General features: G+C 42.0%; 2 protein-coding genes across 3 annotated transcripts in view; both read right to left on the bottom strand.

Moving 5' to 3' along the window:
• METAP1D (methionyl aminopeptidase type 1D, mitochondrial) overlaps positions 1 to 8903 on the bottom strand; it is a 100609-nt gene extending 91706 nt beyond the window's left edge. Inside the window, exon 1 of the mRNA XM_084812842.1 lies at positions 8847 to 8903. Coding sequence (XP_084668968.1) covers positions 8847 to 8892 — 46 coding nt within the window. The 5' untranslated portion in view covers positions 8893 to 8903. The remainder of the gene's footprint in view (positions 1 to 8846) is intronic.
• Positions 8904 to 19644: 10741 nt separating this feature from the next.
• HAT1 (histone acetyltransferase 1) overlaps positions 19645 to 23933 on the bottom strand; it is a 33461-nt gene continuing 29172 nt past the window's right edge. Inside the window, exons 9-11 of one of the 2 annotated variants that reach the window (XM_084812823.1) lie at positions 23397 to 23548; positions 21242 to 21358; positions 19645 to 20045 (exon numbers count right to left, since the gene is read on the bottom strand). In XM_084812823.1, coding sequence (XP_084668949.1) covers positions 19878 to 20045; positions 21242 to 21358; positions 23397 to 23548 — 437 coding nt within the window. In that variant the 3' untranslated portion in view covers positions 19645 to 19877. The remainder of the gene's footprint in view (positions 20046 to 21241; positions 21359 to 23396; positions 23549 to 23933) is intronic. The other variant, XM_084812831.1, reaches the window with a different exon arrangement.

Here is a 23933-nt window from a genome sequence, read left to right as displayed (position 1 = left end):
TCGGCCTTACTATTAAACCACAGCAATGATACCATGGGGCAGTCAAAGCAACTGATAATGTTATAGAATATCCTGTGGTGAGGGGAACTTCCAAAGCGCTATTTATTAAAAGTATTTTTAAAACGCCTTTCATCCTCATAGACTCTAGGACAATATATAAGAGGCATAAAAGCTAAAATATGCCACAAAGTAGCCTTCCCGCACCTGGTGCCCATCAACTCTCATCAGCCCCAGCCAGCATGACCAATGGTGAAGAATTGTACCGTTTCAAGCCGTGAGTTCTGTCGAGGCCCTGGACTGTAACCTGGGTTGCAGGGTTTTGTTTTGGATCAGATCTTGAGCAGGGGTCAAATCAGGTCACTCAGGGAAGCAAGGCCGAAAGAGACCAACACTACAGTGGTGCTGGGATTGGAAGCCAGACAGGGTTGTCTGCCTGTTGCTCCAAAAAGGAGCAGAGCAAGACTGAGGTATAAATAGGAGCATTGCCACATTTTAGCTGGTTGGCCCACCTCCACACTGACTGAAGCTTTGTCTCTTAAAGGGGCCTGGCCTGTTTTAGCAATCTCAGGCTGCAACAATTTCCACATGGCCTGAGTCCTCAGAGTCTGAGGACAACAATGTAACTTCCTCTGGACAAAGAGGAGCCAGTCTCTGGGGTCCTTCTGGAGAACTGGTTCCCAGGGAGGTGGAAGCCTCATGACGCATTTCTGTAGTCGAGTCCTCTCCCTGAACCATTAACTCTTCTTCTGAGGATAAGGGGGTGGAATCTTCTGGGGACAAGGGTTCAGGGTCCTGGCCCATGACAGGAATGCTCTGCGTTGTAGTCCAAAACATCTGGAGGCTACAAGGTTGGGGAAGGCCACAATAAAACCATAAAGCACCACTACAACACAGAGGCCCTCAGCAAATATACAAGAGTTTGAGGCACCAGCATTACTGATTCAAGCGGGGTTTCCTTTCAAGGAGCTGTGCTTTCGTTGCCTTAGACATCACTCCTAAATGTATTTACTTAAGTGAATGTGTTGAGGATTACAGCCTTAATACTGATTGCAATCAATTTAGGATCAAGCAGTGTGCCTGTTTCCTCACCTCTCTTTTCCAAGGTAGCATAGAAAATTATGCCATTATGAAGACAGCAACTTTATCTTTCTGCCCCCAAAAAAGTGTGAACAGAAATCCTACATATCAGACACTATTGTTTCATTCAGATGCAAATGTAAATGGAGAGAGAGACAGCCTGCAATCATATACACGCTTACATAGGAGTAAGTTCCATTTAATTCAACAGGACTTACTTCTGAGTAGACATGCATAGGATTGTGCTGTGCATTTTTGAATTATACCAGCTGGTGCAAGAATAGGGCTGCTCCTACATCCCACAGGTCTGGAAAAGTGCAAAGATATACCAATCTAGTGAATCTACACTGGTGTAGACTTGAGGGCCAGGAAGTGAGGAATTCTCTCTCTCTCTCTCTCTCTTTCCAGGCTCCCTGTCCATCTGACTACTAGTCTGGCGTGTTCGCATCTTGTGTTGGGCCAATGGGACAGCTTGGGGATTCTCTTGGTGTACTATCCATCCACAGTGCTCAGCCGTCTTCCTACCTGAGCTGATGGAGGTGATCTCGGATGTGACGCTAGGGTCCCCAGACTGCTGGTTCTGGGGGACATGAACATTCACAGGTGACTTGTTTGGGGCGGCTCAAGATTTCATTGCCTCCATGACAACCGTGAGACTGTCCCAACATATCATCAGCCCAACACATGTAGGAGGGCATACCCTAGCCTTGTTTTTTTCAGCCAGCAAGGGAGATGGTGACCAGAAGGTGGGGGATTTTGAATCAGTCCCCTTGTCCCCTTCCCTTATTCAGGGAAGTGAAGGTGGCAAAGAAACATTACATCTCCACCTCCATTGCATTCTCTGTGTGTCCTCCAGTGAAACTTTCAGGATTGTTCAGGGCTTACTATAAGCTGGCCCCTAGGGTATGAATCATCTAATGCCTGCTGTGACAGGTTTGCAAGGCACTTCCAGGATAAAATCTCTTGCATCCTCCAGGACATAGATGCCATTGTTATAACAGGTGAACCAGGTAAGGTATCCAGAGTGCAGTCTTGTCCAGTTTTGTTGGATGGGTTTCAGTTGGTGCAGCTCGAAGACGTTGACACCGTGTTTGGACAGGTTTGTGTGATCACTACTGTACTGGATCCTTGCCCCTTGTGGCTTATTAAATCTGGCAGGGAGGGAGCAGCCAGCTGGGCCAGGGAGGTGATTAATGCCTCCTTGCAAGAGGGAGAGGTTCTGGGCCATGTGAAAGAGCCAGTGGTGAGACTACTCCTGAAGAAATCCTCCCTGGACATGGAAGATCTTGATAACTTTAGACCAGTGGCAAATGTTCCTTTCCTGGGCAAGGTGTTCCCCTGTTGATCCTCCTTGATCTCTCAGTGGCTTTTGTTATCATTGATCATGGTATCCTTATGGGGCAACTGTCTGAGCTGGGAGTGGGGAGTAATGCATTGTAGTGATTTCACTCCTACTTGGATGGATGGTTCCAGAAGGTGGTACTTGGTGGATATGGCTCAGCCTTGTGGATTTTTTAGTATGGGGTGCCACAGTGGTCGGTTCTATCCCCCATGTTATTTAACATGACATGAAACCATTGAGTGGGTTTATCCAGACTTCTGGAGTACATTGCCATCAGTATGATGATGACATGAAGTCTGTTTCTCCTTTTCATCCTCATTAGGTGAGGCTATGGATGTGCTAGATCGGTGCTTGACTGCGACAATGGACTGGATGAAGGCTAATAAACTGAAACTAAATCCAGACAAGACTGACATTCTATTAGTGTGAGGTTCTTCTGACCGGATGCAGGGTGTTCATCCTGTTCTGGATAGGGTTGAACTCCCCTTGAAGGAGCAGGTTTGTAGTTTGGGAGTTCTCTTAGAGTCTTCATTGTCACTTGAGGCTCAGGTGGCCTCAGTGGCATGGAGTGCCTTCTACTGGCTTGGCCGGTGGCCCAACTATGCCCCTATTCAGATAGGGATAACCTGGCTTCAACAGTCTATGCTCTGGTAACCCCCAACTTAGATTACTGCAATGCACTGGATGTGCCCCCCCCCCCGAAGATGGTTCAGAAGTTGCAGTTTGTGCAAAATGCAGCAGCCAGACTGACAGTGGGGACCAGACAGTCTGAGCATAAACACCAGTTCTGGCCCGATTGCACCATCTACCTGTACATTTCTGAGCCCAATTTAAGGTGCTGGCTTTGCCTATAAAGCCTTACATGGCTTGGGACCGCAATACCTGATGGAGCACCTCTCCCAGTATGAACCTTCCCGCACACTATGATCAACCTCTGAGGGAGGTCTGGAGGGTGACAACAAGGGAGAAGGCCTTCTTGGTGGTGGTTCCCCAACTGTGGAATGCTCTCCTCAGAGAGATCTGTCTGGCACCAACATTGCCAATTTTCAGTGCCAGGTAAAGACTTTCCTCTATTCCCAGACATTTGACAACATATGACGGGGTGTCTTAGTTTTTCATCAGGTCTGGTAGTTTTATTGTTAATTGTTTTTAACTTGTTTTTAACTGTTTTACATTCTTGAATGCTAATGGTTGTATATTACGTTTTATAATGTTTTATCGGGCAGTACAGAAATGTAATGAATAAATGAATGAATGAATGAATGATGTAGCAACTCCCTTGTACTAGTAGACACTATTGTTTTCCTAAGGTGGGGAGCAAGTGAATGGAATTAGGGCACAGCAAATGAGTAAGCTTAACATTATGCTAACAAAAGAGCTGACCTAAGTTAAAACACTCCCATTTAAGCCAGAATAGAGCTGCACTGCTCCCCTGCCATTGCCTCCATAGCCACAAAATGATGGCATTTCCGACCAACTCAGAAAACAATCACAGCACACAACTAAGACCTAGGAAGGGACAGTTCTCATATTAAGACGTCCAACAATCTGTGTCACTCTATCCCCATGTCTTTAGAACTATGAGCACACAAGTAAGGACTCTGGTGATGGGGAACTTTACACAAAGGAGGCACCTTGCATAAAACAACAAGCATCCAACAGCCATGGAGAACAAAAACAAATCAAGGGCAAATAAGTAACACTCCTCAGAATCCTTTTGGAAGGGCAGCATTCCAAACACATCTGCATGGGATGCCTGGTCCTACATCAGGAGTCCAATCCTTGGGCGGGGGGGGAGTGGGCCCTATGGGTTCCATGTACAGCCCCCCTCCTACTAACCAGGTTATGTAGCTGGATAATGATGGTATACAGGCTGTTGCTGCCCTTTCCTATTGTATTGCTGCTGTATTGCTGTGTTTGGCTGCCAGAGACTTGGAGCCCCTCCCCAAAGAAGAGCTGGGGTGGATCAGTCCAAAGGCCTCTCTTGTCCAGCATCCTGTATCCTGCAGGGACCAACCAGGTGACTATGGAAAGCCCACAAATAGGGCATGAGCACAATAGCCCTCTACCACTGTTGTTTCCCAGAAACTGGTATTCAGAAGCATAGTGCCTACGATACTGGAGGTGGTATATATAGCCACTAGTAACCTTATCCTCCATGAATTTTATTTATTTATTTATTTATTGCATTTATACCCCACCTATTTTCCTCTTGCAAGGAACCCAAGGCGGCTTACATTATCCACCTCCTCTCCATTTTATCCTCACAACAACAACCCTGTGAGGTGGGTTGGGCTGAGAGTGTGTGACTGGCCCAAAGTCACCCAGTGAGCTTCCATGGCCGAGTGGGGACTAGAACCCGGATCTCCCAGCTCCTAGTCCAACACTCTTGCCGCTACACCACACTGGCAGATAAAGATAGTTATCTTTATCTCCATGAACCCCCTTTCAAAGCCATCTGAATTGGTACAACATCCTGTCTTACTGAGCTCCACAGTTTGACTAGGTACTCTGTAAAGAACATTCTTTTGTCTGTCCTAAATCTCTCCCCACTCCTCATTTAGCTTCTTTTAATGAACCCAGGTTCTAGTATTACTTTGTTCAGTCGTTAAGTCGTGTCTCACTCTTTATGACCCCATGGACCATAGGGAGAAAAACTTCTCAATATCCACTTTCTCCACACCATGTATAATTTTATATGCTCCATCTTTTTCCCAAGCTAAACAGCCCCAAATATTGCATCCTTTCCACAGAGGGGAATTGCTCCAGCCCTCTGATAGTGTTGGTTGCCCTTTTCTGTACCTTTCCCAGCTTTACAATATCCTTTTTGAGATGCAGCAAGCAGAACTGTACACAGTATTCCAAGTAGATTTGCACCATAGTGTGGAATCCAACTAGTGCCTGAGGAATGGAGAAGCTCATGACTTTTCAACAATCCCTCTCCCCTTGCAGCCTCCCATGCCCTCCATTCTGCTCCACAAGAGATTTTGGTGGGGCATGGGGGGGATGAACCAAATTGTTGAACCCCCCCTCCACCTGCTGACATAAGCCTTCTGTTTGCAGAGGGACACTAGCTGAATTCCACCCACAGATTTATAAGAACTAGAAGTCATTATTGATATTGGCAGTTTTATTTTGACCCCTTTCTTAATAATCCCTGTGAAGGCAATCCCTGTGAATTTGCCTTTTTCATACCCAAGTCAACGTCTTCAAGGAGCAATTCAACAGGCTCCAAGATCCCTTTCCTAGTAATTCACTGCCAGCTCAGACCCCATCAGTGTATATGTAGTTAGGATTTTTTGCCCCATGTGCATCACTTTACACTCACTTACATTCTCCCAGTTTGGAGAGAATCTTTTAGAGCTCTTTGCTGTCCCTTTTTGTTTTTATCACTCTCATTGGTATTGTCAGCAAACATGGCCAATTCACTGCTCACTCATCAGTCCCAATAATTTATGAACATTAAAAAGTTACAGGGCCAATGCAGATCTTTGAGGGTCCCCGCTTTTTACATACCTGAGAATTGTCATAAGAACAAGAACAGCCCTGCTGGATCAGACCAAGAATCCATCTTGTCCAGGATTCTGTTCACACAGTGGCCAACCAGCTGCCTGTGGGAAACCCACAAGTAGGACAGGAACGCAACATCAACCTCCCACTCATGTTCCCCAGCAACTGCTATAGGTAACCATACTGCCTCTGATACTAGGATAGTGCCATCATGACTAGTAGCCACTGATAGTTCTGATATCCATTTATTCCTACTCTCTGCTTCATGTTCTTTAACTAGTTACCAATCCATAAGAGGACCTGTCCTCTACTTTCCTAGTAGGAAATTGTAGACAGTATAGTAATATGTGAACACATACAAAAATTGTATTTTTTTTTATACAAAGCAGCACTCAAAGTACAGATCTGCCTTATATTTTAATATTTTAAAGTGCCACACAAACTGTATGAACAATAAATTAACGCAGGCATTCAACTAGCTAAATATATAAGCTGGAAATGCATACTGGATGCTTTTATTATTTGCAATGAATTTAAAGTTAAACAATTTTTTATGCTTGCTGAGCAGTGAAAGAAAACACACTAGTATGAGCACACCGGCAAGAAGTGATCTATTAAATAACTGACTTCTTGTAAACATGATTATTTTCTTACAGGTCAACATCCTGATCCTTCGCATTCAAGAAGTCACAAATAAGAAAAAAAATTATAGCCTTCTTATTTGTTTTTGGATTTCAAATATAAAATCAAGCATTTGTCCAGGAACTGAATATTTCTGAAGATTGAGAGCCACTTACAGGAAAATGCAAAGAGTGCCCGCTTCGTAATAATTTAGCTTTTCAAAATCAGCAAATCAGCGCTCATAAGGATACTGCAGTCTCTTGTGCCCCTTTAAGATGGTTTTCAAAGGGCATTATTCTGATTTTTGTTATTAGCAAAAGAAGTACCACTCTGATACAATGATTGTTAATACTTGAAAACTGTTCTAATGCATAATTAGAACATTTACAGTCTACTACAATAGCATAACCAATCATGTCAATGTAGAAAGACTATATCAAAGCTTTAAACTGACAACATCTGTATTGCTTTTATGTTACGCTTGTCTCATTTTTTAAAAAAGATCCAGCAAAGGTCTTATCAGCTTTCAGATTGTTCCTAAAACATGGGCTCCAATCCATAGAAGGTTAGTTATGCTAGTAAAGCCCTTTTGCAATCCATGAAACAAGTTAGTTGCAACTGTTTGCAATCCCATGTAAACTCCCTTTAATCAATATGACTGACTTCCAAGTAAACATGCATATGGTTGCAGTAACTTAAGCCCTGCTGATTTCAACAGGTTGTGGGACTAACTTTGTATGGACTGGGGCCATAGGATTTAAAATATAGTGCAAAATACAGCAGCAAAATAGGTTAGAAATTATTACGAATTGCCACTCATTTTAAAGAATTGCTCCCATAAGAATTATAAATACAGTCTCCATTTTTCTCAATTGTTAAGCAATTCCTAACAATCGCCACTCATTTTTGAATTTTAGGTGCTTTTAAGTATTTCTGGTGCTGTTAAATATTTCTGTCTCCACAGAGAGACATTTGAATGCATTTCTCATCATCCTTTGTTTTAAAATTAAAATGTTCATTATTCCACCAGCACAATCCTCACAATTGCTCAAGTTCCTTTTTCAGAAAATTAAGTTAGGGTGCAATCCTATGGCCGTTTAGACAGGAAGAAACCTACAACTCCCTACATGCCCCAGCCAGCCATGCTGGTTGGGGCATGCAGGGAGTTGTACTAATTGTGCCTTTGATGAAGTATGCACATATTTTTGCCAGAGTTACACAAAAGACCATTCCCTGGCTTTTCTAGTGGTTGACACATAGCTGAGCTCCCAAAGAATATGTTCTTCCAAACTTGATTTACTTACTTTAAAGACCATACCATTTAATGTAATATCAGCCATGGGAGACTATTTGCCTCAACAACACTAGATCAGCTCATCAAGTTGAAAATGGTTGGTTAGGTTTTGTCACTTCTCATTAGAAATCATACCCGGAGCTATCCACTTCAAGCAATAATTTGACAAACAGTTTAAACAAAAAGTTATTTTATGCACATCAGAAGCTTTAATCCAGACAGAACCAAGGATACCCACCAATAAAGTACTGCATCTATATTAATACAATAGCCACCAGCAGGAAAAAAAACAGTCCAGAGGTAAAGCTCTGCATACACAAAGTATCACCTGTAATCCATAGCATCTCCAGGACTCAGGTCCACCTTGGAAAACTACTGCCAGTTGGAGTAGAATACTAGGTAAGATGAACCAATTGTCCAACCCTGAATAAGGCAGCCTTGTATGTTCGATTTATATAACAAAGCAGAAGAAATATGTGCAAGCTACATACAATCATTTCCTGAAATGAATACCATCAACAGCACAGGGGTGCTTAGGAGGATACAACTGCCAGATTTAAAATACAGCTTTAATGTTCTGGACAAGCGGACATTGATTATGACACCTTCTTTCGGTGCGATGTCCTGGAATAACTGTGCTCCCCATAACTCCACCCCAGCAGAGAAAGTGGGAATCCCAGCCGGGGACTCTCTGAATTCATAGCACTAATGTGAATAAAGGGTTTTGAGGGGGAATCTTTTTCCCATTATGTAATACGACAAATGCCCCCTGCCCAAGGAGCAGGGAACTAAATATGAATTATAATTACATATGACACGCAAAAAGCGAAGCAACTTTCCTCTCTATGGAGAGAGAGAGAGAGAGAGAGAGAGAGATGCACGCGCAATTCTTCTCTCTCTCTCAACCCGTCTCGTAAGATAGCCTGCAAGTCTTCCGCTCTCCTCGCTCTTGGAGACGTTTTTTCAAGCTCATCCCTGATCCAGCCCATAGAATGCACTTACCCCGGAACAGCCGCAGCACGCCAACACTACCGCTGGGCGCCGCCATCTTGGACAGGCGCGGTAGGTCACGTGGGCGCGCGTATTAACCCGTTCTTGAGGGGCAGGTGACGACTTGCCCCGGAGGGCGAAAAAGCAAAAAAGGTACCGGACGGGGAGAGAAGAAGGGCCGAGTCGGATTCCCCCCAGCAGCGTCCCCTCCTCTCCAAAGCTTTGCCCCGCGGCACAGGCAGCCTGGACGCAATTCCCCCATTGCGCTAGCAAGCCAGGTCGTTTGAAAGGCCGCCTCCCCGCCAAAAAAGTAGCCCCACGCCAAGTTGAATGAAAATCGTTCAGCTTTTGGAACAAACTTGAGGTGGTTTTATATACACTGCTGCAAAATCTGACAGTTGCCCTCTTCCAGCTCTTCCGGATTCTTAGTAGGATTATTGTATGTAAAAGATTGAAATCATCCGCTTTAATTTGCTTTAAAAGGCACGCGAGTGAAAAGGATTTCCAGATCGCCGGACGTGGAGTCTCCATACTCAACAGCGAGCAGACAGGAAAGATCCGTTCGTGGAAGGCAGCGTCACTTGTCCCAGAGACTTTTGAGGGTGATTGAATCCTATCGTTGGGTAGCGTTTGCCTTTTTAGGAAGCCCTTGACTTGTGTTTTATGTACTTGGCTTGCAGAACCACTTACTTAAGGGAGGATGAGTGAGGTTAAGAACAAGAAGAAGAAGAAATACAAATAAAATCTTGTCCTTTTGTTTACAAGCGGAGATGCCTAGCATCTCACGTTCCTTAATGGCGCCATTGTGACTGCTGCGTGGCAGGAATCAATTTTCAACAACTAGAAGACAGTCTTGGTACACAAATGACAACACGCTGCAGCTGCCATTCTCAATGAACTTTCCTTCGGCATAGAAGCTCCAAATCAGTCACATTGTCTAGTTGGGGGCCCAGAGCTGAAATTCTAAGCACCTTTATTTGGGGAGGAAAAAAGACGAGTTGAGGAAAGTGTGACTTAAGTAAAAAGTGAAGCAAAAAACCACTGTTGAATAAAGTGTGCCTTAGGTCAGCAGTCGCTACTGGAACTCAATACATGGGGTGGTAAATTGAGGGGGGGATTTTTGAAGGGTCGGGGGTCGCATTACAGCAGTGGGCCGGGCTAAGGGCACAGGGCAGTCCCAAGGTTAGAGAAAGCAAAGGGGACAGGGCCAGATGTGCTGATGATCCTGCCACAGCAAGGAGAGGGGGAAAGTCTTTTTCCTCTGCTCACAGCAGCTCTTCTTGATGGCTCTGTAGGGCCTGGGGCAGTCCAGATGTTTTAGACTTCAACTTCCATCAGCCCCAGCCAGCATGGTCAGTGGTCAGGAATGCTGGGAGTTGTAGTCCAAACCATCTGGAAGGCACCAAGTTGGGGAAGGCTGCCCTAGGCCCTGCAGAGCCTAGGAGCATCATCAGCACGGTAGGGCCTTTGTGGTTGCAACGCTGTTGCTACAGCAAACCAAGGAGGAAGGGGTGGGCTTTTCCCTCACAGCAGTGCTGGTTCTACCACCAGCATAGGAGTGAAATTTTCTTCTGGTGGCAGCCGCAGCAGGAATGATAGTTCTCACACACACACACCTCTTGCTGAATAGTTGTGCTCCATCTTTAGGCCATACTGCAGCATGACTGAGAGACACTCAAGTATTCTATAGAAATGTGGTAAGGTGGCAGATGAACTTTTTTGCACCACTGCAGTGAACGGAGGGAGGGAGGTTGCCTTCACTCCTGGTTGTGTAGGCAGGGACAAACAATTACCAAGGTAGGCTGCCATCGCCCCTTATGTCCACCTTAGCCAGAGCTAGGGAACTCTCAGACCTTACAGGACACTCCTAGGCACCCTCTGTTTCAAGCTGGTGCCCTCTATTTCAAGCCCTAGGCCTGGAACTTTAAATAGTAGCAATAGCCCAAACAAAAGGCTCTGAATTTAGTACTAAGGCTTACTTGGAAGAAAGTAAACATACAACTCTTGAGGTAGGCGTTGTTTATTTACATAAGGAAAGGGGGAAAGGAAATAAGGCATAAAAGCACCAGAGTAACCTTTGGAAAACCACACTTTAGGCAGAGAATAACAAATTACCCACAACTGTTCATATGTACCTAAGTATGGGTCGTCACATAGAACAGGGCCCAAAAGGTGCGGCTCAGAGCGCCAAACCAGAAGCAAGGCCAAAGCCACCCTGCTTTTATGCTCAAGCCCCTGACAACTCCAAGGAAATCTCTGTTAGCCAATCACAGGCTGGCTGGAACAGTGTTCCCAAAACCCGGGAAGGTGGGGGTGGGGGGTAGAGTTCCCACAGGAACGCAGCTGAGATCATTCAGTCCAACTAACTGACCCTTACTCTGAGCTCGGAGCTAGAGACATCTTGAGATAACACATACACAGGTGGTTGTATCACTAAGGGCAACTTCAGCCTGGCCAAATGGAGTCCTAGAGCACAAAAAAGAACATGGGGATCTTGACAGCTCTGGTAACCAGCTAACCTAGAGCAGTTTGCCATTTCTTAAGCACAGATTACAAGCTGCTGGTTGATGGCAACACCACATGCCACCAGAACAGAAATGGTGCTCTCAAACAGCCTTGCAAAATGTGACTTTCTGAAACAAACTCAGGACATTAAATAATTGCAAGCCAGTCAATCCTATTTACTGAAAGATCAGTACTTTGCTTGAGCCAGGCTGGCTACTTAGGGGGAAAGTCATCATACACTAGGGCAAACAATTACCATATTTTTCTAAGGTAGCTTTTTTACACGAGGCTGTTAATCCATTGTATCTACTTTTGGTTTTGTTGCAGAATTGAGATCCGAGCACTTCCTGCTTTCCCAATACATAACGTCTAGGTGGCACTGTGTTATTTTTTTCTTCCAAAATTTTTATTGTGAATTTCAACAAACAAAACAAAGAAAAAGAAGCAACGTAACAAAACCAAAAAGAAAAATGATTATAACAATATTCTAAAACCTTCCATTTCGAATTACTACAATATTCTGAAGAGAGTAAAACAAAAGGTGGAGATATAGATTATACATAAACTTCATTAAAAGTAGACCAAGTATCCACATATAAGTCCATTTGCAAGTTACACCTATATACCACTCTTTCAAATGTTGCTAGCATTGTTAAGTCTTCAATCCATTGCATTATGGGTGGTGAGCTTTTATCCTTCCAGTATCGTAGTATCGGTCTTTTAGCAATCAAAAGGGCACTGATAGGGGAACATAAAAGCTGCATCAGAACAAGAAAAGTACATGCACCAATGGTAAAACATTCCGTTCACCAATTCCATGAGCATCCAGCAAGAAGTTATATGAACTACTAACCCATCATTCTCATCTTATGGGCTATATATTGATTTTTTTTTTCATTCCTATGTAACCTGTGCTGGGCTCTGTGAGAACCTGTTACATTGTATTGTACAGACTTTGATTTTTGTGTTGTGCTTTTTAAATAATTGGGGATTGTGCCCATAGTTTAAATAAATTTTGTGCTCAGTATTTTATTACATTACATTTGAAGTTGTGGAAATACTGGGATATCTTTGGCTTCTTTGGTTGTTGTATATTGTGTGTCAAGGTATACATACATTCCCTTTCCTTGGCTTGGGTTAGGATAGACTATCAACCACCTTTTGTCACATCTTAAGAGGCATTGCCTCAGCACCACCCACATTGATAGCTCTACTCTGAGGATGTTTCCAGACAAGGCTTTTATTGTGCCATCCCTCTACCGTATTCATGGAGTTTAGCAGGGGAGGCTGGTGGCTCCAATTTCGGTGAGAGTATGATTCCATCTGGGGTTTTAGTTACAACCAGCCGGGAGTCTAAAGGAGCTATCTGAGGTGCTGGACCCTATCCCCCAAATAGGTCCAGTACCTTGGATAGCTCCTTTAGACTTCTGGCTGGTTGTAACTAAAACTCAGAATGGAAGCTCTGCCCCACCAAAATTGGAGCTACCAGCCTCCTCTGGAATGTAGGGTAGGCCCTGACATTGTCATCTTCCATTTGTAACCCTCCTGTGTTTTCCCACCACTTCTTTTTTTCTTACCACAGAAAATCCTTTATGGAGGGAAGGGTGGAATAGCTGCACAATGCCTTTTGGTTGGTGGTGAGAGGAGCCATCCCTCTGGAAGCACCTTTAGCATCAAGAATCACAGAGCTGGAAGGGCTCTCTAGGAGATCATCTAGACCAACCCCAAATTTCATTATAGTTCCAGGGAGAAGAATTCACGACATACAGTGACATGTGAATGTAAACACTGAAGAATTCATCATGGGCTACTAAAATGAAGAAAGAAAATTAAGAAAGAACAATCATGGAGCAAGAGATTGAGAACCAAAGGAGAACATCATCCCAAGTGGTCATTAGAGGCCATCCATAGATAGATAAGAGCACATGAAGTTGCTATCTTTGGAGAGGGAAAATAAAAGAAGGATATGCTCCAAAGATTTTCAGAGCCACGATGCCAGTTAGTTGAATTGACTTACAGAGCAACAGAATTGGAGCTACCAAGTCAAGCTCCCCCCCCCCACTATTTTATTTTTACGAAGTGCTGTTCCACCAGCTCCTCAGCTGAAGGAAGCTGCCTTATACGGAGTCAGCCGTTTGATTCATCTAGCCCAGTATTGTTGACATTTATTGGCAGCGGCTCTCCAGGGTTTTAGGCTGGAATTTTTTCAGCCCTACCTGGAGATGCTGGGAATTGAACCTGGGACCTTCTGCATGCAAAGCAGGGGCTCTACCACTGAGCTACATGCAGGAATGCATTAATCTAGACCACAGTATATACCAAAAGCAGAAAGCTCATGCTTTCAAAGCTTAATTTGAACCTGGACTTATGTTTGAACCCTGTTTTTAATGCCAAGTTTCAGTCCTGATACCTCTCCTTTATCGTGTAAGCCACTCCTCACATATTTGGTAAAGGGGAAGGGTGGCCGGGCGAGATAATATTGCTTTCAGGCATGTCACTGCCTGTGTTGTAACATTTCATGAAAAAACTTTATGATTGGGCATTTTAGGTATCTGTGCAGTCATTTTGTCTGGTATAAGAGAGAAGGGCAAGATATGCTAAAGCCTAACCTTATTACACTGCCTTCCACATTTCCCCATTTTTGACTATTTGGAAGAGATGGCCATAATCAACTCTTCTGGTATAAGCACATATCGAATAATCTTTCCATCCAGCAGGTATCTATCCTGTTTCCCTCAATGCACATAACTTTAGCTATTTGTTATCAAAATGGCCGCAGATTGTTTCTGAAGAAAGCACTCTCAGGGTGCAATCCTATGCATGTTTAGACAGAGAAAAGGCTTACAGCTCCCAGCATAGGATTGCGCCCTCAGATAATTGATAAGTATAACATAGAAAATGCCCTAGAACGCTCACTGATCTGTTTTGTACACTTACTGCCTCACCTCTTTTTTACTCAGTTGGCACATTTTAGAGTAACTGTGATTAAAAATTCATAATATTCAGTGTTTGGCTTTATGTTTTAAGCAAAAGGTGGGGTGGGGAGTTTGAAAACAAGGTGTTTTGTTTATTGCAATGTGTTTAGAACAAAGGTGGCAGATGTTGGATCTTCTCCCCATTCGCACTGAACCAGATTTCATTTCTGTTTGTTCTAATCTACTGTAACTGCGCAGAGCAGCCTTAGCTGGCGCACATCCTTCTTATTTGAGACACGATAACTGCATTACATTTCCCCTGATCACTACAAGAAGAAAAGATCCAGCTGCTGCAGAAAGAGACAGCCTTGCTCTCTCTGCTGCTGCCATCCAGACTCTCCCCCAGTTGTTGTTTTTTTTTTAACGATGAATGATATGGAAAGCAAATACAGTGTCAAGGCCCTGGGCTTTTGTCTGCAGTCACGGGATGGTTAAGTGATTCCAATTTTTAAAAAAGATCTTCCAGTTGAACTGGATACTAATAAATTGTTGGGTGTCCCCCCCCCACTTTTTATTCTGTGGTATTTCAGGAAAACATTCTTGTGGGATGGAGCTGCAGTCCACCGAGTAAGCTCCATTGAGTTTTTATTTGTTTGCTTACTTTATATCCCACCTTTCCACTAAAAACAGTGCTCAAGACAACTGACAGTAATAAATACAGTTAAAATACAGAATTAAAATTAAAACATAAAAACAAATCAGTGAAAAACCCGAGCTGTAGTGGAGCCAGGCCTCACAGGGTTGAAGCACTGAGACCTTTTGATTAGCAGTGCAATGACATGGCTGCTACTCCCTTGAGCATCCCTGTTCCCTCCAAGCTTAGCTGCAATCCTCACACCTGGGATGAAAATGGATTTTCCCAGCAACAATATATAGTTGTGAACTATCCCTGTTGTAATGAAAATTATTTTAGGGTGGCTTGGTCTTGAATAGGCATTTAAAGCCCATTAGCTTCACAAAATACCTGCTCCTGGTGGAGATGAAAACTGGTAGAATTGGTTTGTTGATGCGGATCAACACAGCTACCTGCATATTTGAACTCTCCTTGGGGGGCGTGGCTATGGGGATGAGTGTCTGCACTTCCAAATTTAGCACTACACCACTGTTAAAACCATAGTTAAATACACATGAATGGGACTTATTTCAAAGGGCTATTCTAACATGTAAAAAAGCACTATGATTTCTGAGGTAAGCAAGAACTGAACAAAAGGGAATGTTGCCTGGGTAATGTTTAAAGAGAGAGAGCTAAAGTATTTGAAGTTGACCTGGTCTTCAAATACTTTAGTCTCCTGGTCTGGACTGTCTCCTGGTCTGGATAGTCTCCTGGTCTGGACTGCCATGATGAGTGTCTGCACTTCCAAATTTAGCACTACACCACTGTTAAAAACATAGTTAAATACACGTGTAATAACGTTAAATAACATGTAAAAAAGCACTATGATTTCTGAGGTAAGCAAGAACTAAACAAGATGGAATGTTGCCTGGGCAATGTTTAAAGAGAGAGAGCTAAAGTATTTGAAGCTGACCTGGTCTTAGAGCCGAAGGGCTAAGAGAAGTTCTTGAAGGAGGTCCCAGAGGGAAGGCTCTCATCCTGAACCCAGGACTGGAAGAGAATGCAGTGCTTTAAAGAAATAACTTGCAGTTTGTTGATAGCTGAAGTTGTTGGTTGCCCAATTAGTACTAAAGAACTGTATCTGTAAGTGATGTATACCACCAGCATACAGCATACAGCTCTGCTTTCCAGTGCATGTATATAGCAAAATGAATCAAAGACAATGCTAGAACTAGGAACAGATTTGGAATGTGTCATCTACTTTGGATTAATAGTAAATATGTTTACATCATTTTGCCCAAAGCAATCTATATAACCCCCCCCCCCAATACAGACATCATCTCCAAGGGTGACTTTTATGTCAAATCACATTACATTTCCAAGTTTGCTCTTATTTTTGGTTCTCATCCAGTACGTTTCCCTAATGGAGGGGCATCAATAAATAATTATTTCAATGTCTATATTGTTTTTCCTTTGAAAGATTACTATTTTGGAGACAATATCAAAAGGTTAAACCACTTTCCCTCTAATATATGGGAACAAAGGACATGTCCCTAAATAACTGCCAGTGTCTTCAGGACCCATCAACAGGTTCTGTCTTGTTATATTTGCTGTCACAATGAAAACTGACTTACTCAGAAAATATAACTAGAGTAATAGCCTCCTTCTGGATATGAAATACAACTTTGTCCCGCAAAATACTTATATATACTGTATTAAAGTTTAAGTACTGGCATCTCTAATTGCCAGGATATCAGATGATATATCACTGTATCTTAACCTCTGAAAAGTCACATTAATAGGATTTCAAAGGGACAAGAATGGCAACATTCAAGATGACCTAACCATGGAATCCCCAGTCTCTTTGGGGCTCATGGAAACATTTGGAATTTTGAGAAAGTGCCATGGGTGTCCCCCAGGTTGCTCTTCTCTTTCTGCAGTACTTCTGGATCACTCCACCCCAGCCTGAGAAGGAGAAAGCATCCCCCTCCACAGACATTTTGCTTTTCCATGGGGTCTGGGTAAAAGACCGACCCAGTAGAATCTTGAATTTTCATGACTTTTATATGGGGTCCTCCCAAAACCATGATGAAATTAAAGGTAATGCTGGTGTCTGTAGACAGTACAGTGAAAACCAGTCAGGCACTTGCTAACATTGCCATGGCACAAGAACAAGGATCCAAAGCATAGATCCTCACATTTTTCCTCCATTTTTACATGGAATGCCAAGAAAACTGCCATCCAAATCACAGAACACATCGGTGGACTCAGAGGTGACCTATGATTTGATGGTGTATTTGGTGGGATCCCTAGTAAAAATAACAAGGATCCATAATGATCTGCATCTCATACCCATGTTTTTGTGCCATCACAGTACTGGAAAATGTGAAATTGGTAATTTTTCTGCTTCTGTTCATGGAAATAGATGTGATCTGAGACCTAGTGTTTTGGGAGGGAGGCACCCATGTAAAAATTGTGCAGATTCAAGAGGATCCATTTTACTGTATCTGACTTTTATCCCTTTGTGTGCGCATACACCTTTTCTGACATTCCATTCTTTCTCTGTGCCCCACCCCCTCTCTCCTGATCCACGCACCACCCTTCTATTTTTAACTACTTTATTACATTTTAATTGGGTCATTTTGTCTTAAAGACAACAGACAACTGAGTCTCAGAAAATTTAGAAATGGGAATAGCTCAATTCCCTAGATAAGTAGCATCAGTGGTGTAGTGTATTGCATGAAAACAAAATTTATCTTTAATGCATTAACTCCTGTTTGATGAAGTGCCAGTGTTTTGCAGGCTGGGCACCATATGTTTAGCATGCAAATGTTTTTAATGAGGTCTGGGGATGGTAAGAGCCCAAGTTCCGATGTCACAGCCAAATTTATCAGCAGTCAGCCTGAGGTTCACATGTTCCCTTCTCACCTTCATGGTCACTCACTGCCCAATTTGCGCAAACCATAGTTTGCTATGACATCACCATTAAACTTTGGTCTGTGCAAACCATTGTTTCCTTGAAATGACAGTATCCTAACCTTAAAATTAAAAAGGCATATAGAATAGGGGAAATATAAATTATAAATTTGAAATATTTAACAGCTTGGCTTAATACAAATTTGACAATTCAAGATGTATTGTTATCAGTGTAATTAGCTAGCCTAATTTGGAATCATTGAAAGAATTGGGACTCTAAAAGTTATTGCCATGTTGGTGCCAGAAAAATGCAAAATAGGAACATGGGTATCTTTATTGGTCCAATATACTCCCAACAGGAACTGATCTAATAAATAAAGCCATCCTTACTTTAATAAGCCTTTGAAGAGCTATTAAGTTATTTTTAGTTTTTAAAACCCATTATATTTTCTCCTGTAAGCAAGAGAGCTGGTGTATATTTAGGGCTGTCAATCTATTAAAGAATCTAGTTAAATGTATAGATATGTGGATATTAGCAAAGGCTCAAAATACGGGCCTTATTGCAAGGAAAGGCTATCATTTTCATTCCCCATTATAGTAAAACCAAAGCCACCTCAAAAAGTAACTTGCAGCCCTCAGATTAATGGAGCGCTCTTCCCCACTAAAATTGGCACCTTCCGATCATCTAAAGCTATACATTTATTAATTTACCCCGTAAATCTTGCAACTTGAGTTATATTGTTTTGCAGTTAGGAATTGCATAGATAAATCAGTATGTTATTCTATAGTAGAGGGAATACAAATTTTATAGCACGTAGAATGTGTAGTCTGCATTCATTATCTTTGTTCACTTACCTGTTCAGTTGTATAGGAATTCATCTGAACATACATGGCATAAGTCCTTTATACACAAGTACCTTGTTCAGTCCCAAGGCCTGACCATTAGCAAGATACCTGAACTAGTATTTTCATCTGCATAAGTTTTCATGGAGATGCATTTACCACAAATTGTACTACTTTTGTGATGCTGTTTAGGATTTCCAAGAACTTTTTTTAGGATGTTTTGTTCTGACTGAAGTGTGTGCATGTGTATGTGTTGCTGAAATAGGGGTTGAAGTATATATACTGCCTCAAGCACATGTTGAAGATATTAATCAGACATCATCACCTATCCTTAAACCTTGTACAGTCTTCCCACAAACTGTCTTTTTATGTATCCAGTGAAGTGCCTTGTATAGTATTTTAGCCTTAAGAAACAGCTCCTAGCAACTTGGGAAGTGTAGTAACTGCTTTCAGTAGCTTATTCTTCCAGGCTAACATCTGTGCTGCTAAATATCAAATCAGTTTCTTAATCACAAAATTATCTTAGAAATTTAACTTCTGGGTACTATGGACATGTAGTTATCACTGCATCCCTTTCCAAAACACTCTATAATTCCCTGGTAGTTCCTCCCCGCACCACTCCATCTTAAGTTATGGGCTTAGGTCCACAGAACTGCAAGCAGAATGCCAATTGCACAATGGGACTTTCCTACCCCCTACTCCTCACTGCAGCTTCCTTAAAACTGCTTCTGAGGATTGCCCCCACCCCACCCTGCAAGAATGGCATAGGATGGGTTACAGGGGACTGCAGTGAAAATCAAGGTGAAGCCGCCTTGCCGAAGCAAAAGTGATTTTCCAGTCACGCAAAAGGCACCGTTGGATCCACGCCACAGTTTGTTTCACCTGCCTTTGAAGATTATTGGACATATTAGTCAGTGTGCATTGATATTTGTGCAATTGTACTTTGATCCCCTACTGCTCCACCTTAACAGGCAAGCTAAAAATTCCAAGTACTACAAAAATTCAAACCATACCACTACGAATGCATCTTAATCTACTATTTTTATTTCAGCAAAGTGCCCCAAAATCTAAGCACAGCTTTTTAAAATCTACAACACAAAAATAGAAAATATTCAAAATGCACAGAAAACCACAGAATCATCTTGAAACTGATTTAAGGTGTCACATGAAAGTTTGAAGTGAAGCAATAATCATGGATGTATTTCACAACACAATGTACAGAAATCCGCACGTTACTGGTACAGAGATTCCTCAGACTTGAGCAAGCCGTTCTAGGACCCTTCGATAGTCTGAAACAAGCTGCTGGAAGGTCTCTTCTAATTGTTTGTGTTGCAAATTTAGATCTATTTGGTTCAACTGGTTGGTCAACTCTTCTGGTCTCAAACATCTTCTCATCTTAGCAATTTCTCTTTGCTTTTTCTAAAAACAAACCAAAAAAGATATTTACACACACGAACAGCATGATCACATCTCACTGCTATTACAGATATAGATAAAGCAATTTAACCTTTCAAAATCATGACATCTCAAGAATGGATCTTTCAGAAAACCCTAGTGCATTTCCCTACACATTGGTAGTTATATATTGATTAGTTAACTGTACCAGTTACAAGAAGTTTTTGGGAACAGTAGGGCTGGAACTGATTTCTACCGACATAGAAAGCAATGGTTTATTTCCAACTTCAATAGCATCTAATACATACTGCAAAGCATTCAATACAATTAATCCACTGTACCATTGGACATGCTGACTAGGGATGTTGGGAGTTGTAGTCCAAAACATCTGGAGGGCACCACACTGGGGAAGGCTGCTCTAGCTCTACCTAATGACTTATTTACTTAAAGAACTTATTTACTTAAAGATTGTATACCTTGCTTTTACCCTCAAAAAGGGGAGTCACTCGAAGCAACTTACAAACTATAAAAGCACAAGAACAGCAATAATACAATTATCAAACAAAAAGCAGCAGACAATAAAAAGAGCCAAAAAATAACAATTAAATTAAACAACAATTACAGTGGAATTCTATTCTATATCTCCTATGCCAAATATTGCTTCTTGTTTTTAGTAAAACAACTTGCTTGGGGGATTGAAGGGCATATTGTGCCTTCTCTGTCATTTTCAGATAACGTTTTAATATCTTTTCCTAGAATAAATCTACTATTGCACTCTTACCTGCCAAAATCCAACAGCACTGCAGCTTCCCCCACATGCAAGCGGACTTTTAAGCTTTCCTTTCAAGTTACAACTTTCTACCTCTTGAACTTTCTTGAAGGCTGGGTGCTCACCAGAGCAGCACCCCATGAGGCATGTAAGGGACTACTGCCAGGAAGAAAAAGCAACCACACACACCCTATGTGCCACAGCTCAAGTGCTTTGCATATCCGACTGGACCTTTCTAAATATTGACCACTGACTGTGGATTTTTTCTGAAGTACAATATGCAAAGAATACCTTTTTCTCCTTCCCTTTGTCTAGCTAATTTCCATAATTAAGTCTATTTATACAAAGTAGTCTGAACAATGGGAGCAAATTTAATAAATATGAACAATTAAGTTACAAGCTTTTAAACAATTAAAACAGCTTTAAAATATAAATGAAAATAAAAAGCCACCTTATAAGGGCCCATCAGTCTTCTTTTTACATCCAATCTGTAATTTCTGGATTGTTCTGCATTGCCCATGTCCGTTGCACGCAATCGGAGAATTTCATAAACCCGTCTTGTATGTTGCTAATAAACAGGAGAAGCAAATGGATCAAAGGCCTAGAACTACTACTTGCCCTCAATGTACAAGGTTAAGAATATATATTTCAAGGCTGTGCAGCCCATCTTCTATCCTTAATCCTGATATAGCTAACTTCCAATTACTTTCTGGTAACGCACTTTACAATTGTACTGTCCAATGCCGTCTACACACGTGATGGAGCTTCCTTCTCCTTCTCTGTCCCTGCAGCATGAAAATCTGCTCTAGAGGTCCCTCAACCCTCTGAAGCAGATTTCAAGTGCAAATGGGGGGCTGCAAGGGGGAGAAGGAATCACTCCCCCTCCTCGTTCTGCAGATGGAAATAGTTCTGTCAGCAGAACACCTTAATTGGATTTCATCCATAGCTTTGTAAGTATTTATCCACTGCCCCCAGCCTGGAGACCTGAAAATGCTACTGCTGGGAATGCTACTGCTGCCCTATGATGTATATGTGTTTTCTTAAGGCTGGGGAGCAGAAGGCTCAGCTGTTCAAATGTCATGTTTGCTCGAAGCTGAGGAAAGTGGGCCTCTCGATTCACTCTACACCCCCCCCCCGCCCCAGGATTGGTTTTGTGGAGGCCCACAGCAATTGGTAGGCTGGGGAGAGGGCAGGAGATCCCCCTCTTCTCTCAACCCCCCAACCCAACCAATACTTAGATACTTCGCTCAGAAGTTCTTCCTAGCACCAATATACTGCTGATGCGTGCAAGACCACTCAATGGTAGCTACACCAGGTGCTTAGACTGATTGCAAAATGCGATGTGATTTTTCCTGTGCTGCAGCCTTTTGCACCCCTCAGGAAATCAGCGTATAGAAAGATGATTCCTCACGCAATCAGCTGCTGCTGCTATGGGACAACTATCTTTTTACCTTCATTATTCAACTTTTCCATACCTTACACCTCAGTGGACGCTGCAAACAAATGCCCATTCATATGAGGGTAACTCGTTTGGAAGGAAACATATACCCGTCCTTAGTCTCTTCTTTATAGGGCCCCAGTTTTCCAATGTTTCTCACTGGCTATCAATTGTTGCCTTTCAGTTTATGCTAGTTTGACAATATTTTTCTTTGGCGTTGAACCAAAGAACTAGCCTATATCAAGCATGCTGCAAATGCTTGCTTCGTTTTTTTGGCACATATAGTTAGTTTATCTTGCTGTTATTCACAATAACACCGTGATCCTGCTTTAGAACTCCTACTGCTTTTACCATCTTTTAAAAAATATGTATTTTCAAGTTTAATAGCACATTTTTCTTTCTAGGCAAATAATAAGATGCACAAAAGGCAACCCATGAATATACCAATACCACTAAATGTAGCAATTGTTCCTTTTCTTTCCCATCACTCCTTACTTCAGGTGTTTTGCAAACTATACAGTCCTCAAATAGCTGTCTCTTCTGAAACTATTTTTCCCTAGAAAAGTGGTGACCTAAATTCCTCAGAGGCATAACTCTATCCATTACCACCAGTGGCACCTTATTGGTATGGATTAAAAACTTCATCTAATCAATTGAAGCCAGAGCTGAAGTACAATTTGAAGCTGCCTCTTGATAACTAAAATACAATAGTGTAATTTATGCAAGCCAAGTGTTGCCTTGTCTTGATCTAGAAACACTGACTGGGATTCAAAAGACTACCTTAAGACTAGTAGTTCTTTGGGAACCCAGACACTAAAAGGAAATTTGTCCTTAATAATTTTGAACACTAAAGTACTAGACATAGGTTTGTATTCAATACTGCCCTTCTGTGAATGGAAGGACGTTTTATCTATGGGAGACTTCCACTAAAAAATTGGTGGTGGGAGAGAGAGTAATTTTCACCAATTCCCTCTCCCCGCTGTTCTGGGAGATTTTCAGGGGGATGCGGGGGAAGGGGAATATGCAAAAATGCTGCCCCCCTCCATCTATAAGCAAAGTCTTCAGTTAGATCAAGTCCTTCTTTGAGCAGGACTCCTGCTTGCAGAAGGGCAATGTTAGATGCAATTCATAAGATGCGCACATCAATACAATATTTAAATATATATACCTTATTTACTTTCAGCTTCTGTTGAGCTTCTGTTACCATATCTTGACTGAAACCTTGCTTGAGCTTCTCTGGTGAAAAGCAAGGTAAATCTTGACATAATTTCACTAATACAAAATCTCGTAGTTTCACATAGTTTTCAGATGGATCTTCAGCTAAAAGAAAAATACAAACATTATGGAACATGTTTTTTCCTTTCCAAGCAACCAAACCCAATACTATCAGAAATTTTCTTTTAAGAACTCCAGTATTTCATTGTGGATAATTACTGAACGTTTTTAAAGTTTGGGAAAGAGAAAAGCACACATATTTTTAACATTGTGAATTGTAACAATTAGTTTATATCTTGCTCTATTTGAAGTATCCACACAATCACTGTTGAAGTAATTTCTCATTTTCTACATACAACACATTTTATAAGTAGTACCATCTCTACTTTCTAAAGTTTTGCAAATTAGACCAAACACATATATGAATTTCTACTCTCTGGATTTAACTGCCCTTCTCTCCTCCTTTAGATGCATAACAAAGCCTACTAAA

This window comes from Heloderma suspectum, chromosome 1 (assembly GCF_057233095.1).
Source record: "Heloderma suspectum isolate Gila_16-S chromosome 1, 16-S_ref, whole genome shotgun sequence".
In the NCBI taxonomy this organism is placed as follows: domain Eukaryota; kingdom Metazoa; phylum Chordata; class Lepidosauria; order Squamata; family Helodermatidae; genus Heloderma; species Heloderma suspectum.
Note: the sequence above shows the minus strand (reverse complement) of the source record. Positions and strands in the feature narration are given on the sequence as shown.